Raw genomic sequence first — 24,135 nt, 5'->3', positions numbered from 1 at the left:
CTTGGCAAGGACCAATAAAAAGAAGTTAAGTTTAAGGCAAACTGCCATTGTGGGAGTGGCCATTGTGTAAATGGGCCAGTGTCTGAGTGTGGAGCTGAGGTCTTGGCTCATTGAGGCTTTGACAAGGAGAGGCATATGCCATAGGTAGATTTTTTTTATTATTTATTCTTTCTTTATTTCCTAATGCTCCTCTGCGGGATGTGGTAGGGCCCCCAATGTCCCTGATGACTACATCTGAAAGAAGTGCACCCTGCCACAGCTTCTAACAGACCATGGAAGCAGAGGGGTGATGGACAGGACATACAGAGGCGTAGTTACACCCAAAGTGCAGGACACAGGGAACTGGGTGACCATCGGGAGGGGGGAAAGGGAATAGTCAGCCGGTGCAGAGTATCCCTGTGGCCATTTCCCTCAACAACTGGGATACAGATTTGGATACTGTTGTGGGGGAGGGGCTAGGGCAGTCAGGTCTCAGACTCTGGTACTGGCTCTGTGGCTCAGAAGAGAAGTGGGGGAGCGGTGGGGGGGGGATTCATTGTTTAGGGGAAAAGAAAGGAGGTTGTGTTGACAAGAATGAGATTCCCAGCTGACTTGTTGCCTCCCAGGTGTCAGAGTCAGGGACATCTCAGATAGAGTCTACAGTGAGAGGCTGAGCAGGCCGAGCCCATGGTCCACCACTGACGTGGGTAGGAGGGGCGACAAAGTCCCTCAAAGTGAGTTTGTGCTCTCTTCCGGGCAAGGTGGGGCCTATACAGAAGGGATGGTTTTCACCTGATCTGGAGGGGGACTAATATCCTAGTGGGATATTCCAACATTTCAAAGAAATTGTGTATAGGTACATGTATGGGAGGGATATGGACGGCTACGTTTTGTGTGGAAGTTGATGGGACTAGGCAAATTAGTGGTTTGACATGGATCAGATGGGCTGAAGGGCTGTTTCTGTGTTCTATTACTTTAATGCTTTATAAGTGCCCCTTAAAGCCAAGCTACTGGTCATTTGCCTGAAATCTTTATATGGGTTGTGGCCTTAGGGCATTTAGAACATAGAACATAGAATAGTACAGCATAGTACAGGCCCTTCAGCCCACAATGTTGTGCCGATCCTCAAACCCTGCCTCCCAAATAATACCCCACCTTAAATTCCTCCATATACCTGTCTAGTAGTCTCTTAAACTTCACTAGTGTATCTGCCTCCACCACTGACTCAGGCAGTGCATTCCATGCACCAACCACTCTCTGAGTGAAAAACATTCCTCTAATATCCCCCTTGAACTTCCCACCCCTTACCTTAAAGCCAAACCTCTTGTATTGAGCAGTGGTGCCCTGGGGAAGAGGCGCTGGCTGTCCACTCTGTCTATTCCTCTTAAGCAATGTTAAAGTTACTGTAGAGTTAAAGGTAGTGAAGTTTTTTTTATTGTTAATTCACAATTTTTACATTGTTCCTTCCTATAAGGTGTTATTTTTGTTTACCATATTGAAATTTTCAGACTAAAATTGCAAAAATGACATCTGAATTATTATGGAGAAGTGCGCTTTGGAAATAGTTGGATGTTTTAAAGTTCACATTTTAATGTTATAGTTCAATGGCATAAAACATGTAGTATATTGTGGTCAGGCCACACACTGGGCATTGCTATCAATTCTAGTCAGTGAGGAATAATTGGAAAAAAAGAGCCACAGGACTGGTTCCTGGCATTGGAGGGTTGGGCGGTGATGGAAGACAAGAGGAATTTGGCCTTGGCACCTTTGGGGAAAGAATGACTGATAGAGGAACCTCCAAAGCACACAAGATGGCAAACTGTCCAGATGAAATAGATCTGAGGCAATATTTCAAACTGAAGTATGACAGTTGGACAATGAATCAAAAGTTCAAAGTCATTAGTTATAAATACTGTAGGAAGTTCTTCACACAACAGCATGAAATAGCCATCTGGATTGTATAAAATTGGGATTCCTTCCTCTTTAATAATTGGCTGAGTTAGTAAATATTGTGAATAAAATAGTATAAGCTAGAGGAGCAGAATTTGGCCATTTGGCCTATCAAGTCTGCTCCACCGTTTCATCTTGACTGATCCGTTTCCCTCTCAGCCCTAATCTCCTGCCTTCATGCCTTGACTAATCAAGAGTCCGTCAGCCTCTGCCATAAATATACCTAATGACTTGCGCAATACAACCATTGCCACCTGTGGCAATAAATTCTACAGATACTCTGGCTAAAAATATTCATCTTCACCACTGTTCTAAATGGACATCCCTCTATTCTGTCCCCTGGTCTTCGACTGTCCCACCACAGGAAATCTCCTCTGCACGTCTACTCTGCCAAGGCCTTTCATCATTCGATAGGTTTCAATGAGGTCTGAGTTCCAGTGAGTATAGGCCCATAGCCATCAAACGCTCCTCATATGACAAAGCTTTCAAAACTGGAATCAGTATTGTGAACCTCCTTTGAACCCTCTCCAACATCAGCATGTCCTTTCTTAGATAAAGGCCCAAAACTGCTCACAATATTCCAAGTGAGGCCTCACCAGTGCTTTATAAAGGCTCAACATTACATCCTTCCCAGGGTAGACGATGTTGACCAAAGATTCAAAGTTTCAAATGTCCAATTTCATGTCAGAGAAATATATACAAAATAAATCCTGAAATGCTTTTTCTTTGCCAACATCCATGAAAACAGAGAAGTGCCCCAAGGAATGAACAACAGTTAAAAATAACCCCTCAAAGTCGTCCCCCATGCATAAGCAGCAGCAAGCAACAATCTCCCCTCCCCTCACCAGCAAAAAAGAGCATCAGCACCCACCACCGAGCACTCAAGCTTGAGCAAAGCAATAGCAAAGACACAGACTTGCAGCTGCCCCAAAGACTTGGTGTTTCACCCGGTATACGTGATGCACCATCAATAACTCTCAGAGGCGTGAGGCGAGATAGGCTTTTATTAGCTGGAAGAAAGCACCATCAGCAGCAAGAGACCATCACACAACATCCTGGAGACTGAGGGAGGAGCAATGCCTCCAATCGCCTTTATACAGGGGTCTGTGGGAGGAGCCTCAGGAGCAGTCAGCGGGGGGGGGGGGGGGGGGGCGTGTCCAGACAGGTATATGTAGTTCACCACAATACGACATACCACAGGTTCGCTCTCTCCCTAATACGGGAGGAGGTGGTGTCTCCGTTTTTCCCGGCGAGTGGGGAGACATAACAAACAACTCGCTGGCTTACAATGTTAAGAGTCTGTTACATCACTTTTTCCGAACTCTGTTCCCAAAAATCTCAAAGCTGATTTTCCAACTCCCCCAATGACATATGGGTCTCCTGCCGAGACACCAGCCCTCAATCCGCCCATCTCCAGAGCCCCAAAATCTTAGGCTTCCAAATCTGAGCCGAACTCGTAGGCCAAAACCCTTGGAGTGCCGAGCAACGGCCAGTCCTGAAACCCTGAGGACAGGTCCCATGCCCACAAAGAACGGAAGTCAGCGTGTACTTTCAGGTCAGGGTCTTCTAAAGAACCCTGAAAGGGAAAAATAAAGATATTAAAGATGGAACTACAGGTGCTTCTGAAGATGCAAGCAAAGGTGTTGCACTTAGTGCCATCTTAGCTTTGCTCCGCCTCCCAGAAAAAAATAAATTAACAGTTTAGGTCAACTTTGAAATCTGTTCATAATTTCATTTTTTTTAACATCATTTCTAAAATTAGGTTGAAAAGCAAGACTGGACAGCCCTATTTTATGTAATTTTTTTTTTAAACCTTCATTGACAGATCAAGCTTTTAGTATATGGAAAAGGAAAGGTATAAAATGTTTTCGTGATCTTTTTTTTGAAGGTACTTTGATGTCTTTTGATCAACTATCCAACAAATTTGAATTACCTAAATCTAATTTTTTTAGATACTTACAAATTAGAAATTTCTTACATAAAATTCTTCCATCTTTTCCTAATTCAACTCCATCGGATTTTTCAGATTTGATTTTTACTTTTAATCCTTGTCAGAAGGGATTAGTAGCTTTTATTTATAACATGATTATGAAGATACAGCCAGAAATATCGGATAGAATTAGACAAGAATGGGAAAAAGAACTTCGATGTAATATATCAACAGATAAATGGGAAAAAATTTTACAAATGGTTAATTCCTCCTCTATTTGTGCTAAACATGCTTTAATACAATTTAAAATTGTACATAGAGCTTATATGTCTAAAGATAAACTTGCCCGATTTTATTCGCATATCAATCCTCAATGCGACAGATGTCACTTAGAAGTGGCTTCATTGACTCACATGTTTTGGACATGTCCCACTTTACATAACTATTGGAAGGACATTTTTGATGTCATTTCCTCAGTATGGAATATCGATTTACAACCCCATTTTATTACTGCAATTTTCGGTATACCAAATGAAGATGGCAATCAACTTTCCCCTTCAATCAGACGAATGATTGCCTTTGTAACATTAATTGCCAGAAGGTCTATATTACAAAACTGGAAAGAAGTAAATCCTCCTACTACATTTCAGTGGTTCTCCCAAACTATTTCTTATTTGAGTTTGGAAAAAATCAGAAGTACTATCTTTGATTCTTCAATTAAATTTGAAGAAACCTGGGGACCATTTATTCGACACTTTCATATGAATTAATTTGGCTTATTTCAGATCCTTTTCTCTACTTATACTTGTTCAGGTATGGAGTTCTGGAGTTCTTTTCTTGACACCTTTATATATTTATAAAGTGTTATTATTGCCCATGTTAGTGTTAGTTTAGTATTTTTTTTTTCATTATATATTTTTTCTCATATATAATTTCAATTTTTTTTTTCTTTTTTCGACGATTATTTTTGTTTTTCATATATATTTACATAGACTTGATTGATTTATGCACCTTTTGTTGATGGATGTTTTAATAGGATATTATTATCCTATTACTAATGTAATCTCAAGTTTATTGAATCTGTAATCTATTCATTATTTTGTGTTGTTTTTTTTTATATATGAAATTTAATAAAAAGATTGAAAAAGAAAAGAAAGAAAAGCAAGACTTCGTTAATTTTGAATTATTGCATCTTAATAAATACTCATCTTTAGGCTCTTAACTCAGTTTGTTTTTTATATTATGTCCTAGGGTCAGTGGACTTTCTCCTTTCATGGGAGATAACGATAATGAAACTCTGGCCAATGTAACTTCTGCTACCTGGGATTTCGATGATGAAGCTTTTGATGAAATTTCAGAAGATGCCAAAGACTTCATTAGTGGGCTACTGAAAAAAGACATGAAGTAAAAAAAAAGTTTTGTCTGTATTAACTTGGCTTTAATTTTTAATTTGAATGAGTAGTTTTTAATTTTTCAATAGTAATATTGAATTTGTTACAAAATCAAGGCAAAGGTTTTTAAAGGCTATGATTTCTTTTATATGTTGCTAGACAGCGTTTGAACTGTGATCAATGTCTTGAGCACAAGTGGCTGAAAAAAGATGTTAAAAACATGGCGGTAAAGAAACTTTCAAAGGAACGAATGAAGAAGTACATGGCCAGGAGGAAATGGCAGGTACTGCTGACAAAGTAAATGTTACAACTTAATCACAGAAAAATATCCTCCCAATCTATAAAGCCAGAGAGTGCTGGTCAGGATGCAGGTGGTGCATTTAATTGAATCTCACTCATTCATTTCTCATTTACAGAGAGTACTGAGCCAAGTTGTTCATATAAATGATAGGACATAAATTACCACTTTGCAGTCCTGCAGCCCTCTGGCGTTTCATGCATATGGTCTTTCTTTATGATTCATGAGCATTCAGTAGGCTGGCATCGGGGCTCAATTGTCCTCTTCCAACCCCCACTACCCAGGTCACGCTCTCTTCTTGCTGCTGCCATCAGGAAGAAGGTACAAGAGCCTCAGGACTCACACCACCAGGTTGAGGAATAATTATTACCCCTCAACCATCAGGCTCTTGAACCAAAGGGGATGACTCCACTCAACTTCGCTTGCTCCATCATTGAAGTCTTCCCACAACCTATGAACTCACTTTCAAGGACTTTTCATCTCATGTTCTCAATATTTATTGCTTATTTATTTATTATTTCTTTTTTACTTCTTTCCTTTTGTATCTACAGTTTGTTATCTGTTTCACACTGTTTGTCGGCCCCGTTGGTGGAATCTTTCATTGTTGGATTTATTGAGTATGCCTGCAAGAAAATGGATTTCAGGGTTGTACGAGTTGATATATTTACAGTTTGATAATTTTGAACTTCTGAACTTTGATATCCACCCAAGTTTTTTTTGGTTTAGTTGAAAGTAGACAGTAAACAGGAACAACCAGAGACTTCTGTCTATAGACAACAACACAGTAGAGTGCAGAGTTTGAGTTGAGAACTTCTTGGCCTTGTTTGGCTTGTTTTGTTAGAGCTGCTGAATGAAATGTTACTGATTTAAAGCCCCATTATGAAACATTCCAATCTCAAGCAATAAATAATGAGACTGGCAGAGAAGTAGTACCTGATTAATGCCCAAAGCAACCCTCCAATGAGAAGTTCTGCATGGATTGGCCAGGGTTAGAAGGGGGTTTAGATGGCAATCTGTGCCACGCCTTTTACGGGAGTTGTACTACAGCTGCCAAGGGAATTTAAACACCAGCCTGCTTTCAGTTCAGTAAAACATGTATCTGCAACACACTGGATTTGTGCTGCATCCCAGCTCATTGGTGAGGAGCAGTGAACTGGATTGCACTGAATGCTGCCCAAAAGTCTTTATCCAAATCAGAAAGATCAAAAATTATGAAAAGCAAATAAAATGTTAAATTTGTTTAAAAACTTGAAGCTAACATTCACCCTTTACGATGTAATTATACCTTATAAGTGAAGATTAGTGACCTTAGTTGAATGGGCTTTGGTAATCTCACCAACTGTGACTGGTATGGGGTACACCTCGACCTTTGGGTTAGAAATGTAGAGAATGCCTCTGTCAATGGCAAATCCAGGCATCTTGTGCATCTGGCCTCAGACTCATTCCTGACTCTGTGTTGTAATGGAATTGCCGAAGCTTCTTTCCTGTAGCTATCCAGCTTCTCAGAAAAATGTCATTCAATTGCAATACCCTGTACAACATCCATTAAACGGTCTTTCCTGCTCTCCTTGTTCTGTTGATAATTATTGAGTCTGTATGTTCACATTTACTTAAGTTTGATTATTGACATATGAATATGTGACCGTTCTGCTCATTGCCGATTACGCACGGCTGTTTGCACCATTACCTTGTAAATTGTTGGTGCTATTGTGTTGTCTGCTCTGGTATCGTCTGTGTTTTATGCTTGCCACTGAACCACAATCAATTCCGGTATGATTCACATACTGGGAATAAAGTGATTCTGATTCTGAATGTCCCGCTGCATAGACTGCAGACTTTGAATCTGCAGACCATTGTCAGCCTGAGGCTGACCACTCTGCAGTTGCTGTGTGCCAAGCACTAAAATGTCACCCTGATCACATTGATATGGAGTATCCTATGAGCCTAGTTCTGTTGATTTCACTGAGTGAGATTCTGTGTTTGGGATGGATGGCTCATCACCCATTAAGATATATGTTAGCTCATTGATTGTTTTTAACAAACCAATTGAAAAGTCAAAGATCTATTTCATTGCCTTCATTCTTACTGCAAGTCCAATCATAGCAATAACATTCTACCTTGTTTAACTGGATAGGAGCTTAAACTGAAAGCTTATTTGGCGTCATGCCACATTAAAGATCTTTTTTTTCCCCTTATACAATAATAAACAAATTCCTCTGCTCCATCGTTAACCTTCTGTTTTGCCTACGAAAAGCATGTGCTCTATTATAGTTGGGAGATATTGCTTGCCCTTTTTCGTACCATTATAGATTTTATTGAAATACTGTAATATACTTTTTCCTATGGAGCGGTCATTATAATATGCTTCAGCTGCACAAGATTAAGATTTTCTGCTTGCTATTCATGTCAATATTGCTTCACTTTACATTTTAAGCTGTTTCATTCCACCCTTTAATTAGTCACACACTTTTTTCACTTAAGTTTAAAATTTTTCCCTTTCTCACTCTTCTCTGGTGATTAATGAATAAATTGTCAGACAATATGTTCGACATAAGACAGATTTAGAGAAATGCTAAGAAGTGTGGCCCTGTAAACATTTGTAGAAGGAATACAAAGCTGCAATGAACTTGATTGAAAATGCCTAGGTACTTAAAACGTTTTATTTTGACAGAGATCCAGGAGGCCAAATAAAACTGTTGTTTTAATAATTATTATTTTTAATAATGATCAATTCCATAGGAGTTGATCCCAAACTTCTACTCCCTAAGGGCACAACATCACCAGAGTATTAACTCTGTCCGTACAATATTTTCATCCATTGATGAGGTGCATGTGGGATCAGGGTAATTTTCCGGCATGTACTGACAATTGACTAACAGGCAGAAAGCAGATGATAGGAGTAAATGGATATTTTTGGGGTTTGGAGTTTGTGACCATTGGGTGCCAAGACCCAGGCTATTCACAGCCCCTGTTGGTGACTTGAATAAAGGGACAAGTGTTACTTATCGAAGCTTGTTGAGAGTATAAACCTGTGTGTCATTGATGGTTATAAGAGGGGTGCAGATAGTTTCCAGGTGTACAAATAGATAAAGAGAATGAACAAGTCCATGGTAGATGAAATATAATGAGGAAAATGTAAGGTCTTCAACTTCAGTCCAAAAAATAGGTAAAGAGTTTTTAATTGGTGAGAGGTTGAAAAGTCTCGATGTCAGAGGAGCTTGGCTGCCATTTTACATGAATCACTGAAAGTTAACTTTCCGATAAGGCAGCCATCGGGAAGGCTGCTGTTCACACTGCTGAAGCATGAGTGTGTCGCAGGATTCAGCTGAAACCGTGTCATCGAGTTTGTGGATTGAAGCAACAGTACGGAGTACAGAGAGGAAGTGAAGCAGCTGGTGGACTGGTGCGAGAGCAACAACCCAAGTCTGATTGTGGAGAAGACCAAGGGAAGGTTGTAGACTTTAGGAAGGTGCGGATGAACCACCCCCCTCTGCACATTCGTGACTCCTTTGTAGAGAGAGTTTAGTGCACCAAGTTCCTGCGAGTTCACATCATGGATGACTTCACTGGTCCCTGAATAAGAAAGCGCAACAGCGCCTCCACTTCCAAAGGAGATTGAAGTAAACAAGGCACCTCCACCCATCTTAACTGAATTTTACAGGAGCACCATTGAGAGCATCCTGACAAGATGTATCTCCTTCTGGTACAGGAGCAGCCAAACAGCAGACTGGAAGTCCCTACAAAGGACTGTGAGAATGCCTGAGAGGACCATAGGTGTGTCTCTACCATCCATCAGGAGCACTGTATACGCAGGACCCTTACTACTACCACTGACCCACCCATCCATCCAGCATCCGCTTTGACTTTCCATCATCCGGCAGGAGACTCCGATGCGTAAAGAGAAGAACGGTCAGGACGAGAAATGTTTTCTTCCTCAGGCTATTAGGCTTCTGAACTCCTTGCCACATTGCATTGGAAGTGGTCACTGGCTAATTTGTTTTTTACCCGACAATACTTAACGAGCGTGCCTTGCTTTATTTATTTAATTCATCTGTAGGTTTTATTCTTACTTTCTTAAGTTATCATGTGTCACATGATTGTTATGTGCATTATTGTGCTTTACACCCTGGTCCGGAGAAACGTTGTCTCATTTGGCTGTGTACATATATATAGTTAAATGACAATAAACTTGACTTAACTTGATATATTGATTTTTGTTACAGTAGGGTTTGAGTACCAGAGTAAAGATGTCATATCACAATTATATAGATCCTGCTGAGATTGGACCTGGAAAATTGTACACAGGTCTGCAGTACCCACCAAAAGAGAGATGTAACTGAGTGAAGGAGCGCAACAAATCCTGAAGCAGTGATTTGTATAACAAGGACAGATGAAGCAGACCATTCCTATTATGTATTGAGTTTAGAAGAATGAGGATTAGAACAAGCAAAAATCCTGCAGGATATAAACAGGAATGATGTTTCCCTTGACTGGGGTATCACAGTCCAATAAGGGGCCAGGCATTTAAGACAGAGATAAGACTTCTCTTTGTGCAGATGATAGTGAATGTTTGGGACATTCCATTCAAGGGAGTTGTGGAGCCTCTGAGTGTATAGATTTTAGGATATTAAGGGATAAGAGAAAGTGAGCTTTGGGTGAAAGATTAGCCACTGAATCAAACTGCATTGGAGCACTGTGAGCAGTTTTAGGCTCCTTATCTAAGAAAAGACATACTGGCATGGGAAAAGGTCCAGAGGATGTTTGCGAGAATTATTCCAGGAACGAAAGGGTTAATGTACGAGGAGTGTTTGATGGCTCTGGGTCTGTACTCTCTGGAGTTTAGAAGAATGAATCTTAAAAACCCATTAGCTTGTAGCAGATGCATCTTCCCACAGAAGTTGTGAGTAAGAATTTCTCATCAATGAATTCTTCTTAAATTTACAGAAAACAGGTCATGCAGTCCGAGCAATTGGCCGACTCTCCTCGATGGCAATGCTTGCTGGTCTAAGTGGAAAGAAATCTTCACTGGGAAACATACCCACCAGTCCTATAGCTTTGGAGGGAAAGCCAGAAGCTGAAGGTAATAAAATATTGGCTTTAAGACAATTTTCTTTATGGTTTAACCACGTTTCCATTCTGAGCAAAGATAAGTAACAATTTAACTGTTTAATTTTATTGTTAGCTTTGTCTAGAAATGGTACAAAGTTTAAAGTACATTATCGAAGTATGTATTCATTATTCAACCTTGAGAGTCATCTCCTAGCAAGCAGCCACAAAACAAAGAAACCCAAAGCAACCCAATTAAAGTAAGAGGACCATCGAACGTCTAATGTGCAAAGAAAAGAAAACAAATCATGCAAGCAATAAATGCAAGTGAACAGCGTTCCGAACTGACGTCCACAGAGACAGTCCCTGAGTTCACATAGACCCTTCGTTCAGTGCAGAGCAGGGCAGCAAGCTGAACCAGCCTCAGGCCCCAAAACCCTGACCTTTTCAATTAGGCCCGACACCTAAATTGTCCAATCATGGGGTTCAATTGCTTTGATACGCTCCGGGGCCTGGACCTTGCTGCTTCGATTTGGTCTGTACCCAACTTTTCCGGCTCGACCTAGTGTGTAAATCATCTAAACTTTGGTTCAGTTGCTTTGCTACAACATCTAGCCAGTAACTAGTTGAGCAATAAGCCTTTGGTAAGCACTTATAAAACATGGTAGTGTAGCAGTAGTGGCAGCACCTGGGGTTCAATTACCTGTAAGGAGATTCTACGTTCTCCCCGTGCCTGAGTGGGTTTCCTCCGGGTGCTCCAGTTTCCTCCCAAATTACAGACACGTAGTTGTTCTTAGGTTAATTGGTCAAACGGGTGTAATTGGGCAACGGGCTTGTGGGCAGAAGGGCATGTTACTTTATATAAGTATAAAATAAATAAAAACTGGAAGTTCACATTAATTAACATAACTGATCCAAGGTTGTCAAGCTGAGGAGTGGTAGTGTGGAGCTCCCATTACCTAAAAGCGTTCCTCACAGCCTGCGCCTCAAGTAGCCTCTGACAACCAAGTCCAACTCCTGGCCTTCTCGTGTGGCTTAGCCTCTAAGCCCGGCAGAACTGTTTCTACTGACAGGAGAAGGGGCAAAGGTGCGTCCTGGTGCCTTAAAACCAGTGCTTCGGGTAGATGGAGCTCGTCAGCCTGGGAAGGCAGTCCATCTAAGAGAGGGAAAACTCCGATTTCAAACCTCCGCTGCCTCGCGGCCATACCCACTCATGGGAAAGGCTTCGGGAGTAAACCCTGAGGACAAATCTGGAGCTGGAGTCCCTAAGGTAGTCCAATGTTGCCTTCAACATCATTCTGGCAACTCCTATAAGGAAACACTGGTGCCAAGCTGTATCGGCCCTTGCCCCTCCATTGGACAATGTCAGTGGCGTGGAGAGGGGAGGCTTGATGCTTGGGCAACAGCCGGTCTCCCATATGACCTTGCCCAGGCCTGCGCCCTGGAAACCATTCCAGGTGCAGATCCACGGTCTCACGAGACTAACAAATGCCACCACAGATCTGATAATGCAAGGATCTTGCTAATGAGTAAAAGGAAATAATATTATCACCCAGACAGTACTGAAGTGTGCATAGACTGTGGAGTTCCTGATCATTGGGAGTGGGATAAATTAGTAAATCATAAAGTGGTCAGCCTACTCCTAGAATGTAACTAAGAAGTGAGTAAATATAAGACATTTCTTCCAACCTAAATATTGAATTTTAAATGTAAGATATTTTAAAAGAAAATTGTCCGCAACAATAAATCCCAAAATAATCCAGTTTGGCACAGATTAGATGGGCCGAAGGGCCTGTATCTGTGATGCAGTGCTCTGTCACTCTATGACTCTAATCAGGCACTTCAAAGTTCAAAGTAAATTTATTATCAAAGTAATATATGTCACCAGATACAACCCTGAGAATCATATTCTTGTGGGCATACCCAATAAGCCCAATAGCCATAATAGAATCAATGAAAGACTGCAGCAACAGGGTGGATGAACAGTTTACAAAAGGCAATAAATTCTGCAAACTCGAAAATAAATAAAGACTTAAATAGATAGTTAAATAAACAATAGATATTGCAAACATGAGATGAAGAGTCCTTGAAAGAGAGTTCAGAGGTTGTGAGAAGAATTCAGTGATGGGCAAGTGAAATTATCCCCTCTGATTCAAGAGCCTGATGGTTGAGGGGTAATAACTGTTCCTGAACCCGATGGTGTGAGTCCTGAGGCTCCTGTACCTTCTTCCTGACGGCAGCAGCGAGAAGAGAGAATGGCCTGATGAATGGATGCTGCTTTCATGCAACAACAGTCCATTTAGAGATGTGGAGAGCTTTACCCGTGATGGACTGGGCACTTTGGGATTTTATTAGTGGTAGACTATCATATTTACAGGACTATTAATACACCAACAGACTTTTATTTCAGGTGGGACCCTTCATCAGGGCATTGAGGGGGAAAAAAAATTGTTTTACAGGCAGTCCCAAGGGTTCTGTTCCTGAGAACTGTTTGTAAGCCGGATTTTTTTGAAAGTCAGAAATAAACACAATTAGCAGATAGTTGTGGCCGAGTGAGATGGGGAGAGAAGGCACAAGGAAACGGTCATCCCCACCAGCCAAAGATGCCTTCAGCCCTGCAGGAGGCCACAAATCCTTCTGCTTCCCATCCCTCACTTTCCCAAGCACTCGTAACATGGGGAGGGCCTGCAGTCAAAATTACACAGTTAACTCCAGTAATGCTAATGATTCCAAATCCCTTACTGCTTCCCCTTTCCCAGTTGATCCACCTCAGTACCTGGTCCCACCCATTCTCTTCCAGCCCCTGCCCCACCTCTCCCTCTTACCTCTTTATAATAGTATTTGCCGTCAACACTCTCAGTCCTGATGCAGAGTCTCAACCCAGAGTATCAAATATGTCGCACTGAGTTCCTCCAGAGGTTTGTTTTGCTCCGATCCCTGCATCTGAGCAGTCTCTTCGACCACATGTTATTTTTTTATACACAGCATAGCAGTGTAAAAAAGAACTTTCCAATGAACCTAATCAGTTTTAATGAAATAGGAAAAGTACAACCCTCTGTACCCATCTCCAGTCACAAACCTATCCACATTCTTGACTTCCAGTATTTTAGTTCCCAATCCCAATTCCAGCCACACACCCAGACCATAATCTGCACTCCAACCTCAGTTGTACTCCAGATGTGTGGGTCACATTCCAGAGCAATAAATGCGTTAGATGTCGGATTATCGTGTATTTGTAACTTTGACTGACAGTGCTTTTATTTTAATGATCTGTTGAAGTTTCCTGCTTAAAATTTGAACCTTAACCTCCTTTCCACGTATTCACTGGCCTATTACGCATTTTAGCCAGGCTGTGTTTTATTCTGAAATGTCAATATCTGTGCTGTAACCTTTCAATTTTCTCAGTAGGTTTCAGGTAACTGTTATAGAATCCAAATTTTCTAAGTAAGTAACGGTGTTAATGTTGGGTGAAAGTGATGCTATTATTTTGTTCAAGCAGTGTTACATGCTAATCCATTATTTGAAGAGGTTGAGGAGTTGTGTTTGTTTTCTGTAAAGGTTTGGGGAATTAGAAGGCAAGCCAGCAATTGCAACGTTGATAACAAAGTTCAGTACAATTCCTTCATGCTATTGATATACAGAAAGTTGTTAAAGCACCATCTCTGGAGGCTGTTAAAGGTTCACTCTTAGCATAACCCAAGACAGACCACAGCTGTTGCTCTCGTTTAATGAGTCTTCAGCTTTCCTCTGCCTTTCACTTTGACAAGCAAATGATGAAGCATGAATTTGTCTGGTCCACACGATAGCATTGTCATCTTGTGTGCTGAAATGGTCCCTTCTCTCGCTTGAATATTATATATTTAATTTAAATCTTGTTGGCACCTTTACATATTTTGCCATTATTTTATTGATATAAAAATATAATTATATGATTTTATAATCAGTGAAGTAATCCTACCAAATGTGATTCTAAATATGATTTAACAAAAGAGGTTTCATGACTTATTAATAAAGAGTACCTAGTGGACATAGACTGAATTTTTACCAAATGTTAGCAAATGGAAGAAACTATAACTAATGTCACACATATCTTGAATTTGTGCTGCCAGATTCAGTTGATTTAAGTAGTCACACGTCATTTGAAGACGAGTTTCTGTATTGCAACTGTGTCCAGAATCTATCTGGAAGACCATATTGCCGCCAAATGGAACTTCAATTTGTGAGGTTCAGAAACTTTCCAATGTTACAAATTTATTATTTCCACTTGATAAAATTCCACTTCCCCTGCCAATGGATGATGGAACAATCTTAGAAGAATCAGTTATAACTTGGCACTGGATCATTTTGTATCAGTAAATATGGACCAACAATAATAGTTTTGTTTTTATTCAAGTTCTGAGATGCTTCAGTTATTACAACATCTGGCATCTCTATAGAGATAGGTGTCAAAGTCTCACATGGTTACCAAAAATGGAAATTAAGTTTAATTGCTTCTATGTTTCCTTATCTCAGTTCAGGATCCGAATGTGCTTCTTGAAGCAGTTTCTGAAGAACGGCAAAACTTTAAGCCATATTTCTCCAAGACCTTTGAAGACATCGAAGTTATAGAAAGCAGTGCAGCTCGATTTGACTGCAAAATTGAGGGTAAATTCACAGATCCTGGTTCAAAGTCAAATTTATTGCACAAGTAAATGTATCTCCTGCCTGATAACAGTTGTGAAAAGATGAAATGGTCACAATAGTCAGGATCTTTGATGATGGGAGTTATTACCAGTAATGGGAAGGGATGTGTCTGTGATTTACAAGGCAGAATCAACTTCAGATTCATATGAATAATAGTGAAAGCAGTAGTTTGCAGGTTTTTTCAGCGTAGATTTTCATTGAAAACCACGATATTTTAATCATCCTTGTTGGTGAAGGCATTAATTTTTATCAGATAGACATTTTGGGTCCTCAGATTCATGCCTAACATTCAATTGGGGTTCACACTTGCTTTCAGTTCAATAGTCCAGATTGTGCAGTGGAATCCCTGACAACAGTTCCTTGCATTAGAGCCAGGAAGTTGTCATTGTATTGTCGGTTTTCTCCTTAAGAAGTTTGACAATAGGAAGGGAAGTTAACAGCATAGGCAATGTTCGAAACATCAGAAATGCAAAGGGACTTGGGAGCCCTCTTGCAGGATTCCCTCAAGGTTAACTTACAAGTTGAGTCAGTGGTGAGGAAGGCAAATTCAATCTTAGTATTCATTTTGAGCGGACTAGAATATAACAGCAAGGATGTAATACTGGGGCTTTGTAAGGCATTGGTTAGACCGCACTTGGGATATTATGATCAGGTTTGGGCCCCTTATCTAAGAAAAGATCCGCTGGCATGGGAGAGGTCCAGAGAATGATTCCAAGAATGAAAGGGTTAACATATGAGGTGCATTTTGAAGGCTCTGAGCCTGTACTCCCTGGAGTTTAGAAGAATGAGGGTGGATGTCATTGAAACCTATCAAATATTAAATAACCTAGATAGAGTAGAAGTGGAGAGGATGTTCCCTATAGTGGGTGAGTCTAGGACCAGAGGGCACAGCCTCGGACCAGAGGGTCGTCCATTTAGAACAAGGATGAGGAGGAATTTCTTTAGCCAGGAGGTAGTGCATGTGTGGAATTCATTGCCACAGATGGCTGTACAGGGCAAGTCATTGGGTAAGGTTACAGACAAAAACCGGGAGAATGGGATTGAAAGGGATCCTAAATGAGCCACGATGGAATGGCAGAACAGGCAGAATGGCCTAATTCTGCTCTTCTGTCTTATGGTCTACGTTGTGGGGTTATTCGTCACTTAAGTGAGGAAAATGCTTGAAATCCTATCCTAGATAAGACCTGGTACTGGGAGATATACCCATTATCTTCAAAGAAGGAATATAGCTGCAAAGGACTATTGTTTCAGTTCATTTATTACTTCAATTTATTGATACTGTATGTTTTAAGAGTGTTTGTTTATTTCTTCACTTCAATAAGTCTGTTCTGAATTTGAATATTTTTTGAATGTACCTGAATGTAAGAAACATTCAGTATAATATTTTACATTTCTAAAAGTTTTGATACTGAGAAAACAGATTGGTCAGGCTTAGCCAGCTGTCAGTGTTATTCTTTTAGTTGTTTTGTGGGTTTCTGTTCCCCCACTACCAGCTGCCCCTGATCCCCCTCCCCCCACCCCCGTTCTCCACCTGTTCTCACCATGCCAATAAAGCACAGAAGTCGGGGTGGTGTAATAGTCTCAGTCTAATCAAGCAACCTGTTCTTCACAGTTTGCAAGCTTTAAACTTGGTTTTCTTTGTCATTTGCTGCAGTTAGTATTGTGTTATAATTTAATTAACTTGCCCCATGCATTGTTTCTTGACTTTACACCATTTTGTATCTGTCCACAGTGTGTATCATAATATCCCTGCTCAGTGCTAACAAGTGTTAAAATGCTCATCCTCCTCAGGAACACTGCAGAAAGTCCCATAAGTTAAAGCATTCTGCTATTCATTTAATCTACCTCAAAAATGTACATTTTTAATTAACGTATTTTTCTGGTATCTGGAAGATCTGGTCATCTCCTTTCTATATTAATGAATTTCTTTAAGGAATCTAGAAATAAATATTAAAATTCACGATAATCTTATCTGCGATAATTACACATGCCTGAATTTGGTAAAAAAAAAACATGGTTCATTTTGTAAAATCACTTGGCATTGTGTACGCTCCATCTAAACCCTCTGTGAGAAAGTTAAATTCAAAAGGTTCAGAACTTCAAAGTAACAGAATCCAGAGTAGCTAAAGTCGATCTTTCCACCACTTTCAGAATCATTATTCAAAGTTCAAAGTAAATTTTATTATCAGAGTACATATATGTCACCATATACAACCATAAGAGTAATTTTCTTGTGGGCATACTCAGCAAATCTATAGAATAGTAACTACAACAGGATCAATGAAAGATCAACCAGAGTGCAGAAGACAACAAACTGTGCAAGTGCAAATATAAATAAATAGCAATAAATACTGAGAACATGAGATAAAGAGTCAATAAAGTGAATCATTGGTTGCAGGAACATTTCGATGATGGGCAGTTGTGTGTAGTTATTCCCCTTTTATTCAAGAGCCTAACTGCTGAAGGGTAGTAACTGTTCCTGAACCTGGTGGTGTGAGTTCTGGGGCTCTAGTACCTTCTGGTTGATTGCTGCAGTGAGAAGAGAGCACGGCCTGGGTGGTGGGGGTCTCTGAAGATGGATGCTGCTTTCCTACGACAGCATTTCATGTAGATGTGCTCAATGATTGGGAGAGCTTTACCTATGATGTACTGGGCTGAATCCACTGCCATTTGCAGGATTTTCTGTTCAAAGGCATTGGGTTTTCCATACCAGGGTATGATGTAACCAGTCAATATGTCCTCCACTAAACATCTATGGAAGTCTGTCAAAGCTTTAGATGTCATGACAAATCTCCACAGATTCCTGAGGAAGTAGAGGCACTGCTGTGCTTTCATCACAATTGCACTTATATGTTGGGTCCAGGACAGTTCCTCTGAAATCGTAACACCCAACAATTTAAATGCATGTGCATACTTGTAAAATAAACCTATCACCAACAGCCGCTAATTTACTTATGCCATGTAACTGGTGTACATGAGCATGGTTCATAATTTGACAACTAAATCTTCTTCACAGGTTATCCGGATCCAGAAGTTATCTGGTATAAGGATGAGCAACCCATCAAAGAATCGCGTCACTACCAGATTGAATATGATGAAGATGGGAACTGCTCTTTGCTCATTTCCAATGTATCTACACGTGACGATGGCAAATATACCTGCAAGGCCATCAACAGCTTAGGAGAGGCTACCTGGACAGCTGAACTCATTGTGGAAATGATAGACGAAAGCAAGATGAGTAACACTCAGTCAAAGTAGAAGTGTTGCTTGTAGAGATGTGTTTGTTGTCTGATGGTTTACTGTTACAACAATTTAAAGGAGCATAAGGGGGTTGATTATGCAAAGTTCTTCCTTAATTCCCAAGACATGGAAGTTGTTTATGGATATATTTATATGTGCCAAAGAACCATGGGAGACTATGCAATCGCACCCACAAACATACAGTAAGCTTAGAAATCACGTGCTCACCGAATGACAGATATATCCCAATTTGAATACCACTGCAAACATATTATATACTCGTGGTTCAGTTTCACCCACATTTACCAAATAATGACAATAATCACTTACGTTTTCAGAGAAATTTGAACCTGGTTTCTAAAATCTCCCAACTTAATTTTTTTGGGCGCTTTGACTCAGTTCTTTGTGCATCCCCTAGTTGTTTGTACAGATGTTCTCAGAAGCCAATTGGTGACTCTTAGTTAATGAATTTCACCTGTCTTCTCGATTTGCAGACTTATGAAACTCTCTGTGATCTAAGGATATTTTAAACACAATTTTGTTTACATTACACTGCACCTTTCACGCGTTTTTAAAGGTTTCACGTTGCTTTTAAAATGTCAATTTAGTTTATGGTTTTTGACAATAAAGTAAAAGATTTTAATGGTTTTATGGTACAGACTCCAAAGGAAGCTGAATGCCAGGATTTCTGTCCAGCATTCATTTATGTTACTATGAAACACAAAAAATATAGCCCTAGATTATTACATAATAAAAAGGATGCTAACTTCACAGCTAAGGGACTGGTTTATATGTCCTGCTGTTTGAAAATTCAGCAGGAAGTTATTCTAAATACCAGTCCCACTTGATAAAGCACATTTTGAGTAAGAAACTAGATGACCTCAAAATCAATTTGATTCTTATAAACTGTATATAAAGATAATGCCATAAGACATCACAAACTACCTTATGCAAAGCACTCAATCATTGCAAATACAGCTTAAAAGTATGTCTCAATCTCAAATGAATGTAGGTCCACAATAACAATGAATGCTACCTAATGAAGATTTTGGTGGTACCTTAAAAAGAAACTGCTCCCAAATTAAAATGGCTTAACTCAGGATTTCATCCATGGAACCTGCCTAATAATTAGCACAAGATTAGTAACTCCTGCCCTTCTCCCATCCAGTTTGATATTTCAGTGACAATTGTATCTCATTTCAATTTTTCCCCATTTTAATTACCTTCTATATTATTTGGTGTTAAAAGTTTTTATGATCTTTAAAAATTTCATTTTTCACCTCTTGCCAGCATTTTCCTGCTTTATTCTGCTGAATTGTAACTTGCACTGGCCAAATTGAAAAGGTATTCCTTTGCATATTCCAAGTGTAACAAGATCTATTGGAAAAGTGAGGTTTAAAGGAAGATTTCAAACATTACAAAAGTATATATTGCCGAAGTATTTGGCTCTACACCCTGCACTGATTCCATACACCTGCCTGGATATATCAGAGAGAGATCTCACTATCTGTTTCTTGTGCTCAAGAACAACTGGCTCATTGGTCATTCTAAGTTAATATGTCAGCAACATTTGGAGTGTAAATAGCTCTAATTAACACAGGAAAGCATACCTCAACACGAGGTTTTCATGATACCTCATCTTTCTCATACATTAGAGAGGTTATCTCCAGCTTCAGGAAGTATGCAGTGCACATGGAGATGTTTGTGAGGGACAGTAAATTAGTTTTATTTTCCTCTGGAAAAGAGGAATTGCTTGTCAATGTTGCCTCCTTTCCACTGCGTAGCAGAGTTTCTTTGAATGTAATGGTCAATAGATGGCAGCTATGGGCTCAATGAGACGTTTCATATCAAACCCTTGACCTCCATATATTGAAAGGGATATTACTTCCAGTCAAGATGCAAATTCACAACATGAATGCCATTGGAGAAGGCATGAAGAAATTATTATCCTTTCACTGTATGGAAATTGATTGGGCCATGAAGGGAAAGAATTGTAAAAAACTAGATTTTCCACAGGAACATGTCTTTAAACTTCAAGTAGGAGCAAACACTAATCACCCCCACATTCTCCTCTACCTTTGTGAACAATGATTCCAATTTTAAGACAATGTTATAAAGTTTTCTTTTAACTATTAGCTGCAGCTTGTAACAGTGTTGAATTGTTTAATTTTCCATCCCTAATTGAAGCTGTTAGGGGTTAAGCTTTTCTGGTACAATGTTACATTCAGTTCATATTGCTAAAGAGATTCCTGTTAGAGAACTCAGTGAGACACATTCTCTCTGCCAGCTGAGGCTAATCTGTATCATAGGCCAATTAATTATTTGTCGTACCATTGGAAAATTAGCATTGAAGTGTCAACATAAGAGCAGCTACACTATAGCCAATGTAAACTTGATCCAAATAGCTTAAGCCTTCCAAGTTTGAATTGATATTTTACCAAGAAGCCACAATTTTTGACCCTGAATTAGATGCAAAGTGTAGGTATTTTAATTTTTTACATCATATTTATTGGAGTTCATACTGTGCATGATATATAGTTTGTGAAATGGAATAGATAAATGAATTTTTGCTTGAATGATAGACAATACAAGTCAAGTGAGTCTTTAGGGTTTTTAAATGTTTTAAATATTAGGTGTGTTGCCTTGGCAATGCTAGTTTTTATTTAGTTTCCATGCATTTATGGTGCAACAAGTAAATTGCTTCATATGATAACAGATTAATTTACATAATATAAACAAACACCAAATAATATGGATTTGAGTTATCAATGTGCACATTATGGTAGGTTAGGTTATGACTACAATGGACTACTTGGCCACTGTAAATTGCTTGAAGAGTGCACGTGTGATAGAATCCTGCGCTGGGGAGGGGGATGTTTGTAGTTGATGAAGATGTTGGGAGAATTTAAAAAATGCATTAATATAGAATTAGTGTAAATAAGTCAATGGCCAAGTGGCCTTTTTATGGACCAATACCATTAAGCAATGGGTCTGTGGACCCCAGATTGAGAACCCCTCTACAGCTACATACAAAAGTAAGTCTTTATAAAAATACTTTTATAAACCACATTCGGATCCTACATATTTTAATGCTATCTCTCAATGCTGTGGAGTTCTTGTCTTAGCCTTTTCACCATTTCCTAATATGCTATGGTCATTTAAATTTATATATCATGTTGGACCTGATCTATTTGTGAAGCAATACTTGTAGGACAGATATTAAATTGAATGCTAACTGATAATTTAGAGATTTATAACTTCATTTAAAATATAGTAAGAACACAAAATTGATCACTATTGACCACTGTCTCTTGCAAATGATTTCTTCAAAAACAGTTAGCTTCCATCTGCTGAGTTTGAATGTCCTTGCACTAATATTTCTCATTGCATTTCAATAGTACACAGCACTTGAACTGAACACAAACGTGCCTAGTTTCTGGCTAGTTCATGAAGGGAAGAAGTTGGAGCTCTTTGACTGAATGATATAACACTTAGTCATCTAATATTAGATTTATATTTTCTACACTACCGGAGATGAACACACACTCACACACAACAGGAGTGTGGCTTTTTAAGCAGTGGTATATAACTCACACTTACTGGCCTTTAGTTATGAAATCAAAGAACTAGCTACTTGACTTCGTGTTTTTGAATGCTTATGATAAACAAAATACATTGTTTTACAGTTCACCATGGTTCAATAATATTTTAATTCACATTTTTACAGATATATTAAAAAAGGAGTTAGATTTAGTGTTCCTACTGATTAAAGAGTTATTGGGATATGGAGAGAAGGTGGGTACAGGCTATTGAATATGGATTATTAACCACGATCATATTGAATAGTGTGGCAGGCTCAAAGGGCCAAATAGTCTGTTACTACTTCTAATATCTAGGTTTGTGTAAATAAAAGCATGCACTTTACAACACATGACAAAAGTGGGTATAATATAGAGAAATATTCGCTGATCCACAATCAACTTAACTCTATGCATTTGAGCAATGGTAGGTCCAGTCTGTGTGTCTCTCTGCTTCAGCTAATTTTTAAAATAACTATTTTGGTTTGACTAAAAATCAGTCAGGTTTTGGCAGACCTAGTGTTCTCTGCTTTAAGAAGACTGCAATGTATATGGCATTATCTTAAATATTAACAAATCCAAAAGTTGATATCTGTAATTGTGATTTGGAAAGCCTTTGTTTCACATTTGGCTGTAGCTTGCAGTCATTCAGACTATATCTCCAAACCTTTCACAAATTTTAGCCTTGAACAAACGACCAATTAAATCAAATATTTTCTTTTGCTGTCAGTTTAATAAATACAGTTATGGATTTAAAGATTTGTGCTATTTTATCACCATAAAATTAATTCAGTTAAGTGCAAAAAAGAAATAATTTTAACCATAAACTAAAATTGAAACATAGTTTGAATTTGATAAAATACATTTTACATGATAACCAATGAAGTCAGTATAGACGATGTTATAATGTTTATGATGCTAACGGCTACCAAATGTTTGTAATGTGTAAAGCAGTTATTAAAAAAGTGAACATCACATTGTTTTTTTTAAATTTATGATTACCTCGATAAACATTGGCACTATTTGGTCTGTTGCATGTTTTCATGATGTGATAAGTACATTCCTCAACTCCCCCATACCTTTGTCAAAAGCATGAAAAGCGTAAGCAATAGAAACTGGGGTTTGGTCTCCCAGTCTAACATCTGCCCTGTGCTTAAGAAGATCAGGGCTTCAGCATCATATCCATGAACTCATCCCATATCCCATAATTCCCATTGTATGTAAAAATGTTGAAGACACTCAGCCACTGAGCCTTCGCAAGCCTACTGATCAGAGAATTCAGAAGATTCACTTTCCTCTGAAGAAATGTCTTCTTCCCTGTGCTGAAATGCTAACCTCTGACCTTGAGCCTGTGATCCCCAATTACACCTCCAATTAGGGGGTACACGGCCCCAACATCTACCCTGCTGGGCTTTTTAAGAAGTTTGCATGTTTCAGTGAGATCACCTCGATTTCTTCGGCACTCGAGAGATTAAAAGGCTATTTTGTGCTGCTTTCACCTCTCCTGAACGTATTGCTATGTGAAGCAGGAGGGTAGTTTTACATATATACCAAGCTCTTGCACCTTACTAGGCTGGACAGTCACAAAATTACACATTTCTTTGATCTCAAAATAGATCAGATTTTATATTTTAAAAGTCAAAGTTATTGTAAATTTAATTTATTGTAACCATCTTTGGAATAATGGATACAAAAATACCATATAAAACGTGTAACGCCCAAAAGATTGCTGTCATTGGATAGTGCTTTCTACACACTCTGGTAATAAAGAGCAGGCAAAGTTGACATTCAGGAACGCAGACCCCAATCCTGCTCTTGTCTAATGTCCATAAGCATCATCGCTCTGGTCACCTTGGTTGATTCTGTTTTACTCCTTCCTGCAACTGGCATCCTAAGGTTCAAAGTTCATTGATTATCACGGTATGTATACTATATACAACCATGGGATTCACCTCCCTGCAGGCAGCCAGAAGGCAAAGAGCCCCAACAGGGCCCATTTAAAAAAGACCACCATCAAACACCCAATGTGCAGGGGGAAAG

General features: G+C 39.3%; 1 protein-coding gene across 2 annotated transcripts in view; it reads left to right on the top strand.

Moving 5' to 3' along the window:
- mylka (myosin, light chain kinase a) overlaps window positions 1-23,070 on the top strand; it is a 334,126-nt gene extending 311,056 nt beyond the window's left edge. For both annotated transcript variants that reach the window (XM_059966550.1, XM_059966551.1), the window contains 5 exons: window positions 5,111-5,263; window positions 5,410-5,533; window positions 10,493-10,628; window positions 15,107-15,238; window positions 18,294-23,070. In XM_059966550.1, the coding sequence (XP_059822533.1) occupies window positions 5,111-5,263; window positions 5,410-5,533; window positions 10,493-10,628; window positions 15,107-15,238; window positions 18,294-18,535 (787 nt within the window). In that variant the 3' untranslated portion in view covers window positions 18,536-23,070. The remainder of the gene's footprint in view (window positions 1-5,110; window positions 5,264-5,409; window positions 5,534-10,492; window positions 10,629-15,106; window positions 15,239-18,293) is intronic.
- The last annotated feature ends 1,065 nt before the right edge of the window (window positions 23,071-24,135 follow it).

Source organism: Hypanus sabinus, chromosome 4 (assembly GCF_030144855.1).
Source record: "Hypanus sabinus isolate sHypSab1 chromosome 4, sHypSab1.hap1, whole genome shotgun sequence".
Lineage (NCBI taxonomy): Eukaryota > Metazoa > Chordata > Chondrichthyes > Myliobatiformes > Dasyatidae > Hypanus > Hypanus sabinus.
Note: the sequence above shows the minus strand (reverse complement) of the source record. Positions and strands in the feature narration are given on the sequence as shown.